General features: G+C 51.3%; 1 protein-coding gene across 1 annotated transcript in view; it reads left to right on the top strand.

The window, feature by feature from the left end:
- Window positions 1-788: 788 nt before the first annotated feature.
- The window catches only part of LOC119089517 (uncharacterized), a 35,132-nt gene continuing 13,812 nt past the window's right edge, over window positions 789-22,108 (top strand). Inside the window, exons 1-11 of the mRNA XM_037212253.1 lie at window positions 789-823; window positions 1,643-1,705; window positions 2,881-2,957; window positions 11,883-12,039; window positions 13,549-13,737; window positions 14,784-14,876; window positions 15,605-15,728; window positions 18,814-18,926; window positions 19,547-19,714; window positions 20,520-20,757; window positions 21,688-21,799. Coding sequence (XP_037068148.1) covers window positions 1,645-1,705; window positions 2,881-2,957; window positions 11,883-12,039; window positions 13,549-13,737; window positions 14,784-14,876; window positions 15,605-15,728; window positions 18,814-18,926; window positions 19,547-19,714; window positions 20,520-20,757; window positions 21,688-21,799 — 1,332 coding nt within the window. The 5' untranslated portion in view covers window positions 789-823; window positions 1,643-1,644. The remainder of the gene's footprint in view (window positions 824-1,642; window positions 1,706-2,880; window positions 2,958-11,882; window positions 12,040-13,548; window positions 13,738-14,783; window positions 14,877-15,604; window positions 15,729-18,813; window positions 18,927-19,546; window positions 19,715-20,519; window positions 20,758-21,687; window positions 21,800-22,108) is intronic.

The following is a 22,108-nucleotide window of genomic DNA, read 5'->3' as shown; positions in this document are numbered from 1 at the left end:
CTAACTTTAAGAAATAACGGTCGCATGTGAGTCATATCTGCGCCAGATTTGGGGACAGGAAACTACATAGTCCTTCTTTGTCACCTCAGGGCCATTCCTCGCGAGGTCTACCAACGCCGATTGCCAGAATGTGTGCTAAATTATCCGACCCAAAAACTGCCGGCTACCTTGCTGCACCCTTGAGTCCGCAGGCGAGTCATCAAAGTCAGAGCACATCAAATATATTTTTTGCGAGTCATAATCGGTTTACCGACAAGTCTTCTTCGGCTACACTGCGTCGTTGCTGATGTTCCAAACTGATGATTCGATTTAGCTCTGACGCTCCATTCGGCTTCGCCTTTGTTTTGCAGCTGAAGCGCGCAGCACAGACCACTGCGCCTGTCTGAATGTCACAGTGGGGCCGGCGTCTGCAAACACGCGCCGGGTGCGGCTGGGACCGCCGGGAGGGTCACGGCTTGACCCCGCCGATAACGCCACCGACCGCCACCGTCCTCTGTCTTTTGATTACCTAACCTAACCTAACCTAACCTAACCTAACCTAACCTAACCTAACCTACCCGTTGCGCCGGGTGCGGCTGGGACCGGCCGGGAGGGTCACGGTTGACCCCGCCGATAGCGCCACCGACCGCCGCCGTCCTCTGTCTGCTGATTGATCAGGGGCAGTGACGGGCGAGCCCGTGTTACACGAGTATCCGGGGAGACGGGTAAACACGCCCCGGGCGGCGGGTCGGCCGCCGCTCGGGGAGCCAGTGACGGAGCGGCGGTCAGCGCGCCTCGCCGCCTCCAGCGCTCGCCCTGTCGGCACCGGCAGCGCCCACGCACGGTACGCCTACAGTCAACATCCCTGGTCGGGCTGTGTGTACGAAGGGATGGATTATGACATGTCACGACCGGAGATTAGGCGGTGAAAGGCTGGTGATACGCTAGTGCAGTGCCCTTGGTGAAAATTTCATAGTGGGTGACTTTTTTAATTCCTCACGATTAAAATGTCAGGGATCCGTGCCCGCTGCCCTTGCCGCCGAAGGCACTTTCACGGCCAGTGTCTGGTATGCGTCAGCTCTCGTCACGTGGCCGTAGTTTGAGCATTCATCGATTGGGCTGCGCCGGTGACCAGGTCAAGTGCAGGCTCTTGGCGTCTGGCCACTGAGTGTGCCCTGAGTGTCGTGCGCTGGACCCAGGGTGGGCTTGGTCTCCCCGTCTGGGGTCAAAGACGCTGATCATTTGTTGACTGCGCTACGATATAGGTTGTCAGATGAAGCTCCTCAGTCTCTGATCATTACCATATATATATATATATATATATATATATATATATATATATATATATATATATACACGATGATATTATTCTTGGTACGAACCAGCATTCATGTGCGCTGCGGCAAAGCTAGAGCAGTCTTGGTGTTGTCCTCGGCATCCTCCCTCGCGGCTGCCGACACCGATATTTGGTTAGGTTTTTTTTGCTTCATGTAATGCCTGATTCAGTTAGTGGAACGAATCGCCTGACTGTATCCTCGGCCGCGCTTATAACAATAACTGTGTCGCGCGACGCCCAGGTTGTCACGTTTCCCTTCGAAAGATGCTGTGATCTGTTTATAGATGTGGCGCGATGTTGACATTGCATGTTTTGTCCTTGGAGCAGTCATGCTGCGGGCCATCCTACTCTTGGCTGCCTGCGCCTGCCTCTGGGACATCGCGGCGGCAGGTGAGGGTCAGCGATACCGCCCTGTCTCGGCGTCACCGGCCTCTCCGGCTGCAGGGCACCCACACCTACCTGTCTCAGCGCTTACCGGCCTCTCCGACTGCAGAGGCACCCAGGTCTTGGTCTGCTGCCCCCAGTGGTTCCGCGGGACTCGTCCTTCGGCTTGTGGCCACCGTGATGTCATCAAACGCTGACGCTGGAAGGGATGCAGTAGCGAGGACTGGTGGACATTTTATGATGCGACACTTGCGATAAGATAGGATATATGTGATGAGATATACCTTAGCTACATGTTTGACATTTTGTTATTGGTTCTCGAGTGTATTTTAATGCGGTTTTGCGTCTTTGGTAGATAAACTTAGGTATCTTTTCACTTGGCATCGGTCAAAATAAAACCTTGATAAGACAAAAGCATCAGCATTATTCCTTGAAAAGAGCAGGAAAATGGAGATAAAGTGGGATTAGAATGGAGATATAGTTATAACCCAGCTATATCTCCATTCTCCTGGTTTTTCGTCGAGGAATAAGGTTTATACTACTGTCTTATCTATGTGAATAATTTTCCTCGTTAATGCACTGAAAAGCTTAAAAAATAAAGACTTTTCAATTGGGGAAGCTCGTCTTTCATATGCATCTCGTTCTGTCGGAATTTAAGTTGTGCATCGATAGCCATGGCAATTTCAACACATTGACGGCGTTCTGTAAGATAATCTGAGCGCCGCAGGCTAGCGAGATGCTGACGTCATATGTCTAACGATGTCCGCATCCATGGCTTGAATTCCAACCGAGGCTGGGCGCGTTAGACCCACATCAAGTGTTTACAAATTCGACCTATAGCTAGTAAGGTTAACACGTAGCTACGTCATATAGCAAAGGCTTCTCGGCGTGCACTAGATATTTTCCCCAGAAGCCCATGAATCCTGCCCACTTTGAGACAGGGCTTCCTGCAAAGCCTCCAGGACCGGTTAAGAATAGTACATCATTTGATTTCGTTTGCTGCATCGTCACCGATCGGTTGGTATCAGTTAACAGCGTCCGATCATCCATACACCAGGCAACACGAATGACGAACTTCTCGAGCACCTTTTTACGACGTGCTGTCGAGTCTTTGACCTGTCCGCACAGCGAGCGTGAGGATCGACAGTTGACCTGTTGTGTTCCCGGCTGTGTTCCCGTAGGTGTGCTGGAGATCAGGTGTGCCAATGTGGAGGCGGGAAGGAAGGTGCTCATCCCCAGCTCCGCCGCCAGTCTGCAGGTCAGAGCGGCCTTGCCCGGCCAATCCTTGTCTCAGAATGGCCCAGCGATGTAATTTGGGTCACGAACTCATAGTGCGTCAGGTCCTTCCAGGTAACGATAAAATGACGCCACACAATTACGCGCTGAAGACGTTTCATATTCAAGTGCGGTGCTATCGGACCTCAGCCTGCTCTGCTGGCGAGTTGCTCTGCATGACAAACATTCGATAGCTCGATCAATCGGCATTTCCTCCTAGATCACTCCAGTCTGATGGAGAGGTTAGTAACAAAGCGTTGTAGATATTATACAAGTACAAATTGACAAATATTGATGAGACATTTCACGTACCATTCACATAAATTGCTCCATAAAACACGCATGGTGTATCGCATTGAGGATGACACCATGTTGGTCAATTGACCCCTTGACCTAAGGGCAGACATGCACACATTTTCATGGGAATTGCACAGCTCTATATCCATACATCTACTCTGCAGGCGCTACACATATACGTATCTTTACATCTGCTGTACACCAGTGCCAAACTAATGTTTTACATGCAAGTGTGTTTAAGGACACAACCCTTTAAATAATTCGATGCGACCCTAACTGAGACGGGGTGGATGCGTAAAAGCAATGTCTGGGATGTAGCACAGTACTCTGAACAACACGCGTCATTTTCGGAGCCTCCCCTTCCCGGCAGGGTGGGAGAAAGGTGGCGCCATGTGGCCTCAGCTAAGCGCGTCGTAAACCCCCAGTGCAAAAACCGACTTCAGTCTCACCTTGTCGCATGATCGCGATGAATTTGATCGGGCATATGATTTAGAGGGGCCCGAAAAGAGGTCACTTTCGGCCTGACGCGTAACCGGCGGGCCCACAGATTAACAGTGCAGCAATAATCCACAGGCCACCAGTCTGACCTGCCGGGGTCATACGATCCAGGTGTATCTTTCGTCCTTTCAACCAGCCTGATCGGCCCACTGGTTCCTAAGAGATTCGGGCAGAGTTGAAACTCCCCACCCTCAGTACAATGGACGGCGAAGAACACGCCAGCAACCGCTTTATTAACATATCACTGTTATAATAGTATGCTTGTTGGTACAGCTGACTTGCGATCTGTCGCTGTCATGTTCACATTACACACGCTTTTGCGAGCCTCCAATGACTCAGACAAGCGTATGTAATCGGTGTATACATGCATCATGCCGTCAATGGGGAATAATGAGTGCGACCAGTCGACACACGGAGACGGACTACCATCGCAGTATCATATATGGCTCCCCACCTAAATCACCTCTCGTCGATTAAAGAACACCTGGCCTGAAACTGTTTGCCAGCACGGATAGCTGGGAAGCAGGTGTGTTGACATTGGCGGCGTGCTTGACCGCACACTTCTGGGCATGGCACGGTGAGGGAGGCGCCGCGCCAGCTGACAGCCGATTGGCACGGCGTGAACTGTGTTTCACTCTGTTACACGCTGTTGTCGGATCATGAATCATGTCCCATCAAGACACAACGTCCGAGAGCCAAAAGTGAACGATAAGTGCATGATGCCCACAGCTGAGCACTGTTCCGTCATCTGTTCGCCAGATTATCGCAGTAGCCCCTACTATATTGTAATTTACCCCAGTCCGGTCTATGTCCGTTGTTGTGTCACGGTTTTTGTGTGCGCACCTATGGACGCCAGTGAGGCTGACGATTATATTCAGGCACTGTTGCTTCTCTTCTTCGAGAAACTGCTGAGATGGGTGGGTGCTTTGACATGGTACAGAGGTGACTGCTGCTAATTTTCTCTTATGATCAAATATTGCGTATAGGCCCACCCGCCAGACGGCCGAGCGCTGCGGCGCAGTCTAGGTAGTACGCTCAGCGCGCTCGCGCTCTACTGGAACCGACCCGGTGACACCATGGATGCAAACTGTACGGCTGTAATGACTTAAAAGCCAGATCCAAGATATCCAGGTAGAGCGCTCAATGCGTCGGAGCTCTGATGGAATGCACACGATAGCAGTATAATACACACTGTAGCTGTAATGATTGTGCTGATGGCGCTATCAGTGGTATGTAATACACTGACGGTATGTGAAGCCGTGAATGGCGGCACGGGTGAAGTACCGCAGTGTTGAATGGTGCCTCTGGGATCATATCGATACACGGCATGGATGCATTATAAACGCTGTAAGCCGTGCTGTGCACCAGACACCGAATGGATTGTAGGGAATGTTCCACATCTGAAGATATTCAAACAAGCGTCATATATGATGAAACAAGCTTGCTTATAACTGTTTATATACTTTAAGTGGAAAAGACTGGTCTTAAACAGCAAAATGCTTCTGTTTGGTAAATATACTCCTCAATATGTCATCATTTGATAACGTCATTGCACCTTGCACCACGCTAAGAGCCAACTGATGGCCGCTATATGTGGAAATTGCGCGCACTAACATCAGATATGAACGACTCGACAATTGTATTTTTCGTGGTTTTGATCACCGCATGGCCAATAGAATGGCGGCATTAGAATGTCGTTTTATGGCGTCATTGATGGCTTGATGACCTTGAAATAGTCTCCCCGAAAAAGTATGCACATCTTCGCGGACGTGTAACTCAAAAGCTAGAGGAGTTAGATTTAAAGAAGAGTGGTGCTGCGAAGCGCAGCAAATGATCTTTAAACTGAGCATTTCATTTAAAAACCCCATACATGTGTGGAACATTCCCTTTAAGAATCTCTCGATTGTGTCACGATGCGAAGGCTTATACATATAGACATGTCGTTATTTGTGCAATTTTACAAGCTGGTCATAGCCAGGTAAGCTGAAGGAAAGGATGAATGTCTCTAGGGTTGTCAGGGAAGCCGAAGCTGCGCATGAGCTCACCAAAAACGATAAAAGATGACGAACTGGTCCAAGACTCCCCGAATCGTGAAGGTCTTGAAATTCTAAGACTCAATGGGTACTCGAACAATGGAAGGATTAGGGGCCATGAGAAGTCCTTAAGGCTGGAGTATTTGCTCCTAGCATTTACATAACAAACACCGGTAGCGAATGGAGAAGGCATGCTCGGACAATCAGGGAAATTAGGAAACAGCAGGTGCGCGACTACAGCACCGAGTGCGGGCGTAAGTGGAAGGAGCCTGGGTTCGAACATGGACTTAAGTTGCTGCAAAATTGGATGAACATTTAATGAAGCCCAAGAGACTCAATCAGGCCAGAAAGTCCACAAAATACAATCGTGTACCCCTATTTCATTTACGTAACCTCAGCTGGCTGAAATTACCTTCCAGGCTAGTTGGTGTCCTGCAAACGTCCCTGCAAACGTAAATTGTTTTGCTTGCAGACGCAAGGAGGTACACTACCGCCACAAACGAGAACCATCCGAGTCCCATTCATCGCAGAGTGATTCGTATCAATAAGCAGTGTCAGTAGCAGGGTGATACGTGCATACATGAGGATCATTATGCTTCCACGATAAGAACGTCTTCCGACATAGCTCATCTTTCAACTTTGCAGCACGATTGTTGCAGTCGGTAGGACGCCCTGTGCCGTGCACAAGATGCGAAGTGATAGCAGACATTTGAAAGGTGTGCCTAACCAATTACTAGCATGGGAACCGTACGAGAAAGACGGCTTTGGCCCGGTCAAACGGGCCAGATGACAAGACTGAGCGCCGCCTCACAGTAAAAGTGATACCAAAACATACACAAATGCGATCCATCGCCCTTCGAAGCCCACGCGAAAGGTACTGGACTATCCGTCCGCCGTTAGTTTAGGAGGAGACGTCCGATGACGTTCAGCGTTCGCGCGGACATTGACTAATGACGTGCTTTAGAGATTGACTAGCCTGGGATCTGGCAAGGGCTGGTGATTTTCATCGGCAAAGGCAATGACTGTTGAATGATGTTGAAATCGTTCGGAAAAGTTGACGTTTCGGAGGCTGACGAGCGTATTGGGAGAACACAAAGATCTTCTAGATGGATATTGTTTGCAATGAACGGCGCTATGTGCCTATGGAGTTCTCATGACACGATTTGCTTGGTTTTTTAGATCTTTCTCACAGCGCATCGCATTTTAGGCCGGTTTCTGAAAAGGTGGCATTGTCCGCTCCCCGGTTAACCTCTGGTGCGCCTGAGGACCAGATAACGCTTAAGTCGCTCAGAGTTTTGCAGACGACACAACGCTTGCGCCGCACGGCTGCTACGTCTTCAACTGCCCTGGCAGCCGAGACGGTAAGTCGCCAGTGGTGTGGTGTCGCGAAATAAGTTAGAGGGCTAAACATGAAAAGAGACGGTTGAACGTGCTACCAAAATGTCTCCCAAACGGGGTTCTCCCTGGATTTGGTACACTTTCTTCTCAAAGTTTAACGTCTGCCCCCCAACTGAGAAGCAGTAATAGCTGTGCGTCCTTAAAAACGCTATAAAACAGGCAGAGCCAGAATTTGCACATGATAGTACATGACATTCGGCACACAGCGATCCATGCTGTTGCCAATACGACCAAAAACGGGTCCAGGTGCCACACTCTTTTGCTTTGGACACAGCGTGCTGGACCACGTCGCTGCACCGTATGGCTGTTGGCACCTGGACCTGTCTTGCACCGGTGTTCTTCAGGACAGCTCACACTTGGAGAACTTCATATATTGCAGGATGATCCAAAGATTCAGGTGAAACTATACAGCGTGGCCCAGGCAAAAGCTCATCCCCGTTTTCCTCAACAGCGACAGGTGTATTTGCGCAGTCAAGCCTGCGGCGACCTTGCCAATTCAGTGGCATCGCGCAAATACCATTGCATTTTGTTTGTCGCGTCTTTCAGGGAAAGGTTCGTCCGACCAGTCCAGTGAAGCCCCGTCCAATGAAGTCCAGGGAAGTCCAGTGCCGTGCGCGGTGTCGTCCCGTCCAGTAAAGTCCAGTGTCGTGCGCGGTATCGTCCCGTCTAGTAAAGTCCAGTGCCGTGCCCGGTGTCGTCCCGTCCAGTAAAGTCCAGCGCCGTGCGCGATGTCGCCCCGTCCAGTGAAGTCCAGCGCCGTGCGCGATGTCGCCCCGTCCTGCCGCCGCTCCCGTAGAGCCGCTCCTCGTCTGGATCGATCCCGTGAATTATCCCCAGGGACGCCCAGCAGAGTATCCGACTAGTAGCGATGTGGCACTCCGAGGTGATGCTGACAGACTCGCGTTCTTCAAAGAAGGGGCCGCTCGGACGTCGGTCCTTCCTCGTGGCGGCTGAGTAGACTTTTATCTGAGACGCCCTGCACCATATTTTGTTGTATTAAAAGCCCCCTCCCCCAGGGAACAGCTTATACGTAACTGTCATGCAAACATTGCAGCACAATTTGACGAATCATCCTTCGGGGTGCTGATCACTTCGTGAAGGTGGGGTCAGTGGCTGTGAAAATGTAAGCCCTTGAAAAGCGGGACCAATTGAGCCGAGCCTGGCCGGGCCGCTCAAGCTGCGCAACTTGGGAATTAGTTCACGCACTCGCTCGCTCGGTCTGCATCCTCACCCGTAACCAGAGCCTACAGCTATGAAGTCGGGCACCTTTCAGAAGCCATGCATACCATACCGCATGCAGACCACTGTTCATGCCAATCCAGTGAAAGGACTGCAAAGACGGTTGAGCGAGCGAAGGGGCTTCTTGATGTCGCGCTTGCGCTATTGTATTGATCACATTGCTTGAAAATTGCCTTGTTGGTGTGGCCGAGCCTGAAAACCAAATTGAGGAATTTATTTTAAAAAACTATGGCTTTGGTGGCCGTCACCAAAGTACTGAAGACATGTCTTCACTTCTATGCGTGTTTTGTGGACACCCTGTCTTGACGTAGCCCAGCGCGTGCTGTATTCGAGACCGGTTTCGACACAGACGACGGCGGCCACCTGCCGCTCGGCTGCTGGCACGCCTCCGCAGCGCGCCGCATTGAAATTACTTATCGATTTGTGTATGTACATACAGCACCGTGCACCGTATGTACATACAGCACCGTGCCTTTGTTTTCACACCTAAACCCTGTTGGGACACCCCTGCTACGAAACATTGCTGACCTGGTCCGCAAACAGCGTGCACCGGCTCGCCTCAGGATCGCAAGTAGCTGACAATGGCATTGTTTATGCGTTCCGCACCGGACTTAAGTCGCCACCGTCACGGCCGGTGATCGCCGCGGTAATGACATTGAACAACGTGTCGATAGGATGCTCGGCGATACAAACGTTATTGATTCGACCGCGCAGCAAATGGGAACCCGGGTCAGGTCCGTGTTTGTAAAGATGTCGGCTCTAGCGCACGCTGATGCTGACAGCCTCAACAGAAACGCGCGCCGAAAGCTATCCGAGCGGTCCGACACGAAGAATTTGTGCAAGGCGGTGCCAACTTTGTTTGGGATTTGGACGAATGTTTTTTTTTCGTAAGCTGTTGAGTGCATTTTCGAGGAACATTATGCATATGTACGTACATATATATATATATATATATATATATATATATATATATATATATAAGACAGCACTGATAGCCTTATTCCATGTGGAATACCCACGAGAATGGAGGGACAGATACACTGTGTCGGCACGGCCAGAAACCATCTATCTATATTACTATGCCGTGGTGGCTATTTCTTCACCTCGGCACGATGATGCCTGCTCGGCACGATGATGATGTATTCATCACGACACGATAATACCCGGGTTAACGGGTATTCATTTTTGAGCAATGACATTGCCTGTGACGGCGACGCCCGGGCGGCGCCCAGCCGGCGGTACGGTAGCGGTATGGATAACGTTAGTACACACATCTCTCCATTCTCCTGGTTATTCTACGAGCGCCGGTGGTGGCGGCACTGGAGTGGCGTCTAGACGGTAGTGTCGAGGCGACGCCCGGGCGAACGGCACCGGGGCCGTCGCAGGTGCCACGCAATGTTGACGTGCGTTGAGAGCCCGCAAAAGCCAAGCTTTACCAGCTTCAGCCAAGCATCCGTACGTCTAAGCCACCATCGCACCATGTTTTTATAAAGTTTTGTATAAAGTATATAACAACATGTCGCACGTCTTTATGATGCAGGGGAGGGCTGAGGAACCCTTAAACACCAGTTGCTCTGTTACAATGTCGTTATTTTAATAGCTATGCACTTCTGACCTGCCATTGACACATCAATGCGAGTCATAATGTTTCGTAAAGTTAATTTTCTTCGTGTTATAAAGCATCTCTGTGCTCATTTTAAATGCATTATGCCTGTTCACATGCCTCCGTTTTGCGACGTAGCTTTTTATGATACCATATATATTTTGCGAGCCAAAAGGCAAGGCAAAGGCAAGACTTTAGTGTGTCGTTCACTGTTCCCTTTTGGCTTGTGTTCTGGTGGTTCTGTGCGTGCAATCGCATCAGGCAACGCTGTCAAACCCTGTTCGAGTTCTTGCCGATCCAATCTGAGCCCCCCCCCCCCTCCCCTTCCCCCTCCCACTTCCCGATCCAATCTGAGCCCCCCCCCCCCCTCCCACACCTCCTCCGGCCTCCACAGAAAGATTGTTGAAGGTGTTTCTCACTCCAGTCCAAGCCACTCGGTCAGGTCACCCAGCCCGGTTAAAGAGCGCACACGTGACTCGTTAGCCCCCCTGACATAGCTGTAGGTCACCAGCCAACCTGAGCCCACCAAACATACTGGATACGTCAACACGTATTCAAGCTCGGATTAAGGTCCCGCCGCCCGAGCACAGGTTTTGTCCGGAAAGCCGTTATGCTTGCACCATTCGCTACTTTTTACATGGCAAAAAAAAAAAACGTTACGTGCTACCAGGTCATTCTACCAGCCGCTGTTAGTGACGTCAACGTACTGGCCGTGTAGTCGAAGCTTAAATAGGCACGAGAATGCCCACGAAATGCGAGAGAAAAAATGCAAGAGGTGTTATTTTCAGCCACATGTGTTATCTTAATTAAATACTGCATTGATGTAATGGTTTCAGACACAAATGAGTGAATCAGAGCGATGTAACGTCAGGGACTGGGCAAGAAGTGGAGAGCATCGACAGTAGGCTCAAGGCTTGCCTAAAATGCTAGACGGGCGGTGGGCACACCGAACAGCGCCTTGCCTCTTCGGTGTCTGCGATGCCACCGATAATGGATGAAAGCGTGCGATTTTCTCGTGGAATGTCTCATGTGCGCGTGCTGACTCTGGGTCCGGCAGTTGTTGCACAATGAAAAGCTCGGAATGTGGCGGCAGTAACTCAGTGTTGTTTTGACCTCAAGCTCGTGTGCACTGCTGCCCTTAGTGCTAACGTCGACATTGGCATGGCGCGGTCATGCGGTCAGAAAATGCACAATGGTCAGGCTGGCCTGGTTACTAGATGCGTGTTTACTTGCTGTTGTCCCGTTACCATACTACCACGGGCTCTGATTGCCGCAATAACCAATGCATGAATGTTTTGTGAATGCAATGTTCACCTTTGAGGCCCTTTGTAGTTGCTGGTTCTTGGCTTATGTTAAGGCAGACCTGCAACATTTTGACAGCAGTTTGCTCCTCTAAAAGCTTTATAAGCATGCCGGGTAATCATAAGATCCATCGCACATCAATGCGCATTGGCAAAGGCCATTCTTGGCGACTGCCGACAAGTGCCAACTTTTGGAAATGCTCGTGATTGACCGGTTCATTGACGTCGGTGCCATTGTCTCATGGTCAATCTGAGATCAAGCGTGAGGACTTGTCTCCGAACTGTGAGACATCAGGTGCCCCGTGAGATCACTGGAAGTGCAGAATAACCACAGAGCCTGTCAGGGTCTACCGAACCCCTTCTGCAGGACCTCTGACCTCCCTGTGTGCCCCATCAGGGCGTCGGCAGGCTGCCGGCGGAGCACATCCATCGAGTGTGATGCCCAGCCGCACCTGCCGTGGGGAGTCGGACGCTAGTCTAGCACCAGAATCTGACACCAGAGTCTGACACCAGAGTCTGACCTGCCGTGTTCGCTTCAGGATGCCTGCCAGCTACGAGTTGAGATCACTCCCGAACAGAGCGGAACGTACTCCTTCATGCTCGGCTTGTCGGCCCTGACGGAATTCATTGGACGCGAAGACATTGCCGGCTCCTACATGGGACAGCCGAAGGTCTTTGCACTGGTGAATAAGTCAGGTAAGTGTGCTACGTTCTAAAACTGACCCACTAATTAGAGCAACTATATAAATTGATGCCTCACTTACATTAGATTCAGATAACTTTCCGAGCATTCACTGAACAAAAATAGATCACCTGTTGTTTGGGGAACGATCACGTTGGTGTTCTGAGTCTACCACCCGGGGATATTTATCGGTGTTGCCTTAACAGCGATGCTTATTTGGTAGACCAGCATTGCTAGCGGCACCTTACGACACGCTGCTGTTAAAGCCAGCATTGCTAGCGGCACCTTACGACACGCTGCTGTTAAGGCCAGCATTGCTAGCGGCACCTTACGACACGCTGCTGTTTAGGCCGTTGCTTCCCGCTTGAAAGGAACAACAAACACGGACTACTAGTAGGATCAGCATGCAGCGAATCAATGCCAGACTAGCGCTGGGAAGCCGACCCAAATACATTGTTGCCTGCTCGGCGCCATCCAGCGGTCACCGCGTGCCCGCGTGCCATGAGGCAAGTCGGGTGACAAGCTCCCGTGCACATGGCCATTATATTCGAGCTGGCCTGCACTGCACTGCCAGCATTATATCGAACGTCCGCGCCCTCACTCGGCCTCCCCGTTCAATACCCGTCTGGCTGACGTGGAGTGTCGCCCGGCCCTTGACCGCTATTCGCGCTGGGTGGTCGGCACTGGGCTGCCGGGTGCTGTTTGGGCGCTGGGTAGTCGGCGCTGGGCTGCCGGGTGCTGTTTGGGCGCTGGGTAGTCGGCACTCGGCTGCCGGGTGCTGTTTGGGCGCTGGGTAGTCGGCACTCGGCTGCCGGGTGCTGTTTGGGCGCTAGGTAGTCGGCACTTAGGTTGCTGAGGTGACTTGGCGTTTCCGGGGCCTCGGAGTGTCGAGGACTGCTGGCGGCGGTTCTGAACGTGGCCCATTCCGAGCTTAACAGAGTCAGAGTGAAGTATGATAGAATGAAAACATAACTGGAACAAGAAACAGTTAGTTGGAATCACCTGAAACATGAATCTGATTAGACATGCATTGACATGTCATTGGACAATCATGTCTTGCGATTGGTCATGGACATGTGTCTCGTTGTGTTATGAAACATTAACATGCTAAGAACTTATTAACATTAGGTCACGTTAAAATAGTAGCTGAATGTCTTCGCGACGCAACACGTAACATGATATCGTGCATTGAAATATGAAATGCTAAAGTCTGATTGGCATCGGCACGCGTTACAATATTCATGGAATGACTTATTTACACGTAAAATGTTTGCATATAAATTGATATAGTGCACATAAACTAAATGTTATTCGCCACTAATAAAACCCTTCGTTCGTACTTTACCTGTTGCAACAATATTTAGGACTTTGAAATGCTTATCGTGATGTTCGAATACTAATTGAACGGTTCTACAGCGTCTCACTCCATAGCCTGTTGTGACAGCGGCTGGGATCGCCAGAGATCAGCGAAAACGCTGCCCGTCGAACGTGCTCCCAACATCTCTGGCGTGTGTACATTCCAGAGGAGTTCGCTGACAACAACCTGTACGCGATCCGAAGCCTGGTGCTGGACGACATCCCGCTGGCCGGGGTGCGCTCGGCGCTGGGCGCACGGTACGGCACTGTCTACCTGCTGGCCGCGCTCGACAACGGCACCCACTTCGTCGACTCCGTCTCGATGGCTGCCTCCTTTCAGCCCCCCGACGAGAGCGGTACGTCGGCCAGGGCCGTGGGTGTTATGATCACTTATACCTCACGTTGGCGAGTGGCTAGGCAGCCTTTACATAGGGCTGGTACCTAATTTAAATTGATCTAATCTGACCAAACCTAACCTAATCTTAAGTTCACTGGTGTCACGAAAGCAATGATCGTCAGGTGGAATGGTGGGTAGTTGGGGAGAATAAGTGTCGTGAACTGCAGGATACCATCCGGGGACTACTACATCGCCACATACCCTCAGGTGGGTCAAGTCATTACCATCCTTTCTCGGTCAGATCACCTACTCGGCCACACCAGCCACGCCGTGGGGGATGGGGCAGGAGTACTAGAGAATTGAAGTGCTGTTCGGGCACCTTTCCATATGGGAGACAAAGAACTGATAGAGTGCAGAGAATAGCTACTCACCTTATCCCAGACAGCTATCTGCCTTACAAAGATCACTTCAGGAAACTAAAGCTCCCATCCCTGTACTACAGGCTGTGAGGGAACATATGCTCACATCATACGAAATCCTACACCGGATCTTTTACCTGGAAGCTGGGCACCTCTTCGCCGTAGCAACCGAAGGATCAATAAGATACCCCTAAATAAAAAATAAAAATACCCCTAAAGATAGCCAAAGCGCAGGCATTCAATTTTTTGAGCCATCACAGCTCTAGCTCCAGAGTGATCCACCAATGCAACAGCATCACATAATTAGTGATGAGTAGTAAACGAATTCAAAACAGTGGCAAAAGCAGTAAACGAATTAAAAGCAGTGCCAAAAGCAGTAAACGAATTCAAAACGGATCAGACGCTCATTAGTCGGACAAAGCATGTGATACACTATCATGTAATACACTATCATGAGTTGAGCTGGATAAGATCGGATGCCACAGGCCCAAGCGACCTTTAAAAATCCGAATGCTTTAGGTGCGAGGTACAAGGAGCAGGGGCTTCCGAAGGGTGAAGGGTGGAACTGGCCGTCCGTGTCTGGGGCTCAATGATTTTGGCCGCAGTTCACTCAGCAGCGCGCGTCCACAGTTTTTGTTCTCTCCAGGCGTGGATCTCAAGCCAGTCATCAACGAGATGGACTCGTGGACCAAGGACTACGACGGCGCCGTCGTTGTCAGCTCTCTCTCGCCTCGCGTCCGTAAGTGAACTGTAGACCGCGCGTCTCTCTCTCTCTCTCTCTCTCTCAGCCGAGTCTCTAGCAGATCGAGGATGATACGAGAGAGATGCTCGAGAGAGAGATAGAGAGAGAGACGAGAGAGAGCCGAGAGTAGCGCTATTAGAATAGTCGCTGAGATGAGGATCGAAGAGAGCGCCTCTAGCGAGAGCTCTCAGCTATCTCTATAGATCGCTCTCTCTATCTCTACGCTCTCGATATCTAGCTATATCTCTCCTCTCTCTCTCTCTCTCTCTCTCTCTCTCTCTTTCTCTCTCCATTTCGCCCTCCCTCCCTCTCCCTTTCTCTCAGCCCGCCGTGCTGGCTCTGATTTGGCCCGGCGTCTCTAAGGCTTGACTGGTGTGGCCGCTGAAAGTTTGAACTCGTAGTTAAGACGACGGGCTCACTTATCGACGTCTACATACGTCACTGTCCCCGACGAGGGTCATTTATCGCAACCGACGCGAGACATGTATCACTGAGCGCCCAGGCGTGCGCTCATGACAACAAATGACGCCATAGTCGAACGTCGGCTCTGGCAATAAGGCTGACGATATAGCGGTCTTTAACCATCGAAAAGGACAAATTCGCCACCGATTATCCGGCCTGAGAGTCAGAGTGGGATGACAGCACGCTCCGCGGCGTCGTTTGCCCAGCGCCCACGTGCGACAGTGTCTCCGTTGGCTGACTGTGACCGGCTGGTGCGGCGGCAGCGGTGCGGATCTCGGTGGAGAACCTCGGCTCGACGCCGCTCGCCGCCCGCACCGATCCGGACGCGCTCAAGGTCTGGGTCTATGTCAAGAGGATGATGATGGCCGAGCACACGTTCGGCTCGCCGTGAGTACTGTCCGGGCCCGGCCGCAGCTGGCGCGGCGGGCCGTGACGTCGGCTGGCGGGAGTGGCACTGTTTTATGTTGTATTGAAAGCTTGTGTCTAGAAAGGAAAATACATGCGCGTTATAATCGCGCTCCAAATTTTCTATGCTTGGCCTCTACAGAAACGTTGTGATGCCTGGTCAGTGATATTACTTGAGCATGCTCCTCAAAATTAAACTTAAAGAAGTTGTCTGAAGTGGAGTTTCCCACCTTTTTGTACTTCTCGCTTATTGTTACATCAGACGCCTACGATTCGATCAGTAACACCAGCTTTCTCGAGATCCTTCTGAATAGCTCAGCATTGTTATTTGGAGTGGAAGCTCCTGGGGAGAAATCTCTTTTGACTTCGTTCGTCACCGTTATGAAAGTGATGTATTTCATTGGGATTGCCTTTCCGACGTGTGTGTTCTATAATGTTTGCAACGCACTGATGTGTAAAAAAATTGGGTAATAAATGGCACAAAAGCTAGAAGCACTCTATTTATTTAAAAAATATGCAAACATGAAGATATCATCCCGCAACTTCAACCAAAACGCTATACTATGGCTTTGATTTCTTCCTTATGGCACTCACCACAGCCGCTCTTTTTGAGGCGCACTTTGGTTTTGAGAATGAGAGTATCATGTGACCCACATGACGCACAGGCTCAAACTTCGACCAATGCCCTGCTTGGTAGCATGCCCTTGCCCACTTGCAGGGAAGCAGTACAGTGCTATTAAAAACGTTGACGACGTAATTTGGAATCGACAGTAATTAAAATGCATATCTAATCATGTCTTGACTGTACTGCAGTGGCAATACCCAGCGTTATTTTTGGACAAAACTAACCCTGAGGCTTCACTAGAGTACGCTGTTGAAATATGCCCGAAAGGTTGGGCCTTTCCTACAACCACATCATAATACGTCGAGATGATATGAAAATGGCTGTAGTATGAATGGACAGCAGAACCCGGCGTTCGCGTACAGACCATACCACTTGATGGACTTTTTGAAATGCTTGAACGACCTTGAGTCTAGATGTGAGGAAAAATATCTGAAATTTATGGTTTTGCGCGTTTGACCCGTACCATTCGCTTGGCTGAAGGGCGGTCATTTTCAGCCTTTAAACTTATAATGCACCAAGGGCTATTTCTTCTTCGTATTTTGATTATGACAAGATTAAGTGTGTGTTTCATGAGGGCCTAGTACTGTTTTGCACCAATCAAAACCCTGGGCGTACCCGTACCTGGAGTTCGTGCCACAATAGCGTCTGAGAAGATTGGGTCAGTCCTGAGTTATTGCCGTATCAAACGCCATATAAACGGATCGGACCACAGAGGCATGGCATGAGTCGTACCCCTGGCCTTTTTGGCCTGCCATCGAATGGTATTGCTCTGGCATCTCACCGGACGACTGGGCGCACTAAGAGCATGCCACGTGTCGGGGGTAGACGTCTCACCTCTGAGCGTGACACGTTCGGGCCTCGGTGCCTTCTAAAGAAGACATTCTACGGTGCCCACCTACCGTCGGATTTGTTAGAACCGTCGGTATCGACCCTCAGGCACCTGGCTGCGGTTCGCGAGCCTTACAGTGTCCACTTATCCCCTGCAAACAGCCCTCGGGTCTCACTGTTTTCAAAGCGATGATCGGCCGGGGTCCTTTATTTGTTCGCCTGGTGTGCTCTGTTTGTGTGCCGTTTCCATGGCATCCGTCGACTGAACAATGGCCGAATGTGTTTGGTAATGCCACACAACGCAGCGAAGTTTTGCAATTAGCTAAGCTGCGAATATTGGTGATTGGCGCCTGATGGACAAGCCGCAGTGGGAAGGTACTATCCAATCCGTTATCTTGTCTGGGGATGCGCTGATGCCGGACTGGACCAACAAAGTAGGCCAAGGACGTCAGCAAACTACATTCGGTGTAGCGAGACGTCACATTTTTTAAAGCGAAAGCAAAGTGCATCGATGTTGCCTCGCTTGGCGTATTTTGTACTTGGAGGCCCGTTTACTGAAAATAACGAGCCTTCAAAGTGCTGCGAGCTGGTTAAGCAATCATCGGTATATATATATATATATATATATATATATATATATATATATATATACATATTGTCATGTGACACTCCAGCTTAGCCCGAAAATGTTGTCTCATATTAACTGGTGACCATGAGCACCATCTCGAACCGTATTGTTCTCTCATGATGTACGAGCGTGCGTATGAATTAAGAAAGTACATATGTATATGAATATATGTATGTGTATAGATATATGCATATGTGTATATCTGAAGAAGATAGATAAACATGTATATGTTTACGTTCGTGTATTATGAGCGAACTTGACGTTTCGAGGTGGCGCTCATGGCCACCAGCAAATATGAGACAACATTATCGGGCCAAGCCGGAGTGTCATAAGGGGATGAAGGTTGTCGTATGACAGAGGTGCTCTATTGCCCGCTCATCACTCGTAGGGAATATTAACCCCCATGAGATACCCTATTTTTTCCGGATAATTCAAATGCCTCAGGTTACCAATATGTAGCGTTGGATTTGAAAAAGTTGGAATCACGGCATATTTTTAGAAATCGCTTATATATATATATATATATATATATATAGGTAATATACATATTTATGCTATCTATATATAGGTTATACACATATACATGTTATGTGTAGGTTATTTACATATATATATATATATATATATATATCTCTCTCTCTCTCTCTCTCTCTCTCTCTCTCTCTCTCTCTCTCTCTCTCTCTCTCTCTCTCTCTCTCTCTCTCTCTCTCTCTCTCTCTCTCTCTCTCTCTCTCTCTCTCTCTCTCTCTCTCTCTCTCTCTCTCTCTCTCTCTCTCTCTCTCTCTCTCTCTCTCTCTCTCTCTCTCTCTTTCTCCATCTCTCTTTCCCTCTATCTGTCTCCTTGATGAGTCATGTACCCTCACGGCATCTGTCTGTGACCGTGTGGAATTACATCTTTCAGTTCGATGCATATTATACGCTGGCCGTTACGCGCTGTCACAGTACGCTCCAGCGTCACAACAGCCGTCTTTGTTGTGTCTGCGCAGGCTGGTACCGCTGACTGAGGAGGTGGCGATGCACAAGGGCCACATGCCGGCGCCGGGGGATGCGGTCATCAGCCTGGCCAACGTGTTCGGTCAGACGGAGCCTGGCAGTCCCGGTACGTGCGGTCCCGGCAGTCCCGGCACGTGCGGTCCTGGTAGTTCCGGCACGTGCGGTCCTGGTAGTTCCGGCACGTGCGGTCCTGGTAGTCCCGGTACGTGCGGTCCCGGCAGTCCCAGTACATGCAGTCCCAGCAGCCCCGGTACACGCGGTCCCAGCAGTCCCGGCACACGCGGTCCCAGCAGTCCCGGTACACGCGGTGCTCGGCCCTCGCCGACGGCCGCGGTGGGAGACCATGCCGGCCGGCGGAGCGACACTCACTGGACGGCTGCCCAGCCGGAGATGCTGATCGAAAGGCATGTGATCAGCACTTCCAGAGGAGTGCAGTGATCAGGGCGTATTTGTCCAGGTACGACAGCGAGCCTGGTCCACGCGGCTGGGGAGGCCAGCATTGTGATCGGCGGACGGTGGTTTGTGGATGTTGGGACGTCCGTGGACACCAAGCTTGACATCCAGTCAAAACTAGTTCCAGACCAGCCCTGACCAGGTCCTGTGACTTGATTGCGCCATGGCACTTGCCCACATCTGGTGGATCCGTACCTGCAGCTGATGGAGCCCCCTCCGTGCGACATGACCCGCTGACCTGACCTGACCTGACCTGACCTGCGCTGGCCGCAGCGATCCCGGCCGGCTCGTCGATTCCGCTGACGCTGACCGAGCTGGCCATCTCGGACATGGTGTGCGGAGACGCGGTGGTCTTCATCAACGTCGACCCCATCGGCGAGATGACCGACACCAACATGACCAACAACGTCGTCGGCATCCGGGTCCGCAGCAGATGCGACTGTAAGGCCGCCGATTAGTCAGTGGAGGGTTACTTCACTTGTTCACGGTGGGAGAGGGGCGATGGCTGATAGGAGAAGAAGGCAAATATATAGATATAGATAGATAGATAGATAGATAGACATATATATATAAATATGTGTGTGTGTGTGTGTGTGTGTGTGTGTGTGTGTGTGTGTGTGTGTGTGTGTGTGTGTGTGTGTGTGTGTGTGTGTGTGTGTGTGTGTGTGTGTGTGTGTGTGTGTGTGTGTACGTGCGCGTGTGTGCTTGTGCTCGTATGTACGTTTGTTCGTATGTACGTGTGTGCGTGTATGCGTACGTGAACGTGTGGATCACCGCATTTCGCTGTAACGTCGGGCACACATTTTTGTCACTTATAGGCCGGAAACATTTATGCTCATGAGAGGCTACGGCCGCAATGCGTTCTCTGCTTCCGTTCATCTTCACCCTGTCATCCCTTTTCCATGCATCTCCGTGCCATTACGGCATGTGTAATATGCCGTAATGGCACGGAGAAGCCGAAGAAAGGCGTGGGCGCAACGGCGAGTCAATACATACCGCACACAAACGCTCTCTCTGTTGACATTGTCGCATCATTCATCCCGAAAGCCGCGCCGCGGCCTGCGCGAACCGCTGCAGCGAGAGCGTGACGTCGCGGCTGTGCATCACAAGACCACTGACCACTGTGACCACTGTGACCACAAGACCACCGTGCGGCGTCCACCGCCCGACATCCCTCCGCCCGCCGTGGTCCGCGGGCCCCGCCCCCGCGCCGGCCGCGGTCGGTGACCCCCGCACGCCGCTCCAGCCACCGGCGGCCGCTGCTTCCTGTACGGCATGCCGACGCCGGGCCGCACGCTCGTGGCGCTGCACCACGACTACATGAACCAGCCGTCCAACATGATCGAGTACCGGGCGGTAAGCGGCGCCATCCGGCCGCTCCATCCGTTCGAGATGACGGCCACCGAGCGGGTGTCGCTGATGCACTCGGTGGTGCTGACGCACGCCGTCCAGGCCGAGGTCGACCGGCTCCAGGCCATCGGCAGGTCAGTCTCCAGCGGTGGTGCTGATCGGCTTGAGCGGCGGTGCCGATCAACTGAGGCCGGGCGAGCACTGATGTTTTGGATGAATGTCGGCGATGTAACGCAAAACTGAGAGTTCAAAGATAAATGGGCAATTTATGAGAAGAATAAGAAAGCAATTTTAGGTTGCCGAACCAGTGCAAGTCACCTCCAGATCGATGATCGCTTGCTTTTTAGCAAGGGGTCTCCAAGCCTGACATAATTTAATCAGGAGCTTACCGGTTGTGAAGCAGGGAAAGGTGGTGCCGGGATGTGTTTGTAAAGTCAGCACCACGGCCTGTAGGGCTGGTAGGCCGCCGGAGGGTCAGACGAATAGAATTCTAATGCCACGGACGGTCCGTCAATCAATGTCTGAAAGTATGAGGTCTCCGTGCAGCAGGATATTAAGGTTACTCAGAGGTCGCGCTGACAGGTCTTGGTGACCCTAGGCTTATGTGTCTGCATATTCGGGTGGGCGTGAACTTGAACGGTATATTGTTATGTTGCTAATGCTGCGCTAGCCACTGAAACTTGAACGTGAAGCTAATGTCTGAAGAGCAATCAAAGCATTTTGGATCGCTTCTCGTGCGCCGCCTGGAGGCATATTACTGGTAACTCGGTCTGTTGTCTCCGTCAAAACAAAAAAAGCCGGCCATTGCGCTGGAAAAGGTGTCAAGTCTGGAATGGCGCTTGCCTGCTTACATCGTGATATATTAGCGCAGCTCTTTGACTGTACAAAAGTGGTCAGCCATAGCCGCCCCAGTCACGATGGCAGAGCGTGGCTACACTCGCCTGCCGACGGAAGCAGACATAACTCAACACACCACCGTCGCTGGGCCTGGGACGGCCTGTGCAGAGCGCAGTCTCAGCGGACCTGAGCAGCCCACCCCACCCACCCTCTCTGCCCGCCCTCAGCTGCGACTCCGCTGATGATGCCGAGCCGCCCACCTGGGGCTCGTCGATCCTGGGGCGTCTGGCGGACAGCATGGCCAACATCCGGGCTCCTCTCCTCGCCGTGTCGACAACCGTAAGTACCCGCCGTCGAAGCTGCCGGCCACTCAGCGCTGCTTGGCGCCTGTCCCCATTGGGGGACGTAATGGGCCTGTCCCCACTGGGGGACATAATGGGTCTGTCCCCACTGGAAGACATAATGGGTCTGTCCCCGCTGGAGAACATAATGGGTCTGTCCCCGCTGGGGGGCTTAATGGGTCTGTCCCCACTGCAGGACATAATGCGCCTGTCGCCACTGGAGGATATAATGGGTCTGTCCCCACTGGAGAACATAATGGGTCTGTCCCCACTAGATAACATAATGGGTCTGTCCCCACTGGGGGAC

Source organism: Pollicipes pollicipes, unplaced genomic scaffold (genome assembly GCF_011947565.3).
Source record: "Pollicipes pollicipes isolate AB1234 unplaced genomic scaffold, Ppol_2.1 Scaffold_3087;HRSCAF=3621_pilon_pilon_pilon, whole genome shotgun sequence".
Classification (NCBI taxonomy): Eukaryota; Metazoa; Arthropoda; class Thecostraca; order Pollicipedomorpha; family Pollicipedidae; genus Pollicipes; species Pollicipes pollicipes.
The sequence above is the reverse complement of the archived record's forward strand: the minus strand, read 5'-3'. Positions and strand labels throughout refer to the sequence as shown.